The 1,340-nt window shown below is 36.0% G+C and overlaps 1 protein-coding gene across 1 annotated transcript; it reads left to right on the top strand.

The window, feature by feature from the left end:
- The first annotated feature begins 231 nt into the window (after positions 1–231).
- LOC109210308 (uncharacterized mitochondrial protein AtMg00810-like) lies at positions 232–741 on the top strand. Its single transcript, XM_019373709.1, has one exon. It carries the CDS (start codon positions 232–234, stop codon positions 739–741), a length of 510 nt encoding a protein of 169 aa, XP_019229254.1.
- The last annotated feature ends 599 nt before the right edge of the window (positions 742–1,340 follow it).

Here is a 1,340-nt window from a genome sequence, read left to right as displayed (position 1 = left end):
AAGTTTTATATGGATTGAAGTAAGCCCTGTGAGCATGGAATAGTTGCATGGACAAGTATTTTCAAGACAATAGGTTTACTCGTTGTCTCCATGAATATGCTCTTTACCTTAAAGTTCATACTAATGGAGATATCTTGCTTGTTTGTCTTTTATGTTAATGATGTTATTTTTATGGGTAATAACCGAAGTTTGTTTGAAGATTTTAAAAAAGATATGTCCCGTGAGTTCGAGATGACAGATGTAGGGCTCATGTCATACTACCTGGGCCTAGAAGTGAAGCAAATGGAGGATGGAATTTTCATCTCTCAAGAAAGCTATTCAAAAGAGATATTGAAGAAGTTCAACATGCTCGATTGCAACCTCGTGAACACACCGATGGATAGTGGGACAAAATTGTCCAAGATTGATGAAGGAGAAAAAGTGAATCCCACATTTTTCAAAAGTCTTGTGGGAAGTTTGAGGTACTTGACTTGTATCAGTCCAGATATACTCTTTGCAGTTAGAGTAGTAAGTCGCTTCATGGAAGCTCCTACCTCCACTCACTTGAAGGTCACTAGAAGAATTCATCGTTACTTAAAAGGTATGATCGACTTTGGGTTATTTCATTCTTCTTCTAATGACTTCAACCTTATGGAATTTTGTGATAGTGATTATGCGGGAGATATTGATGATAGAAAAAGCACAATTGATTTTGTGTTTTTCTTGGGTGATTGTGTTATTTCCTGGAGTTCAAAAAAATAATCAATTGTTACTCTCTCGACTTGTGAAGCTGAATATATTGCAGCAGCATCTTGTGCGTGCCATGCTATTTGGCTGAAAAGATTATTGAAAGAACTCAATTTGTTACAAATTAAAGCTACAGAGATTTGTATTGATAACAAATCCACATAGGCACTTGCCAAGAATCCAGTGTATCATGATCGAAGCAAGCATATAGACACAAGGTATCACTTCATCAAAGAATGCATTGGCAAGAAGGAGGTAGAACTCAAATATGTGAAGTCTCGTGATCAAGTTGGAGATATTTTTTCAAAACCTCTCAAATTTGAAGATTTTTAGAGATTGAGATCAAGACTTGGAATGAAGAAGAAAAATTAAAATTAAGGAGGAGATTTGTGGGACCAATCTAAATAAAAAAAAATAAAAAAAGAAGAAAAGAAGATGGCAACAAGTTGCAAACACAAGTTGCATATGGACGGTTGAAGCAAATTGGCAATTTGCAATGAAAATTGCAAAAGCCAAATCTGATTGGCTACTTTGGGTGGTGAGGCTATCTATAAATAGCGGCCCTCACTTTCATTTCATGTACACCAAATCGAGAGAAGCAACAGAGAGTTAGA

Source organism: Nicotiana attenuata, unplaced genomic scaffold, assembly GCF_001879085.1.
Source record: "Nicotiana attenuata strain UT unplaced genomic scaffold, NIATTr2, whole genome shotgun sequence".
In the NCBI taxonomy this organism is placed as follows: Eukaryota; Viridiplantae; Streptophyta; class Magnoliopsida; order Solanales; family Solanaceae; genus Nicotiana; species Nicotiana attenuata.
This window is presented reverse-complemented; position numbering and strand designations above follow the sequence as displayed.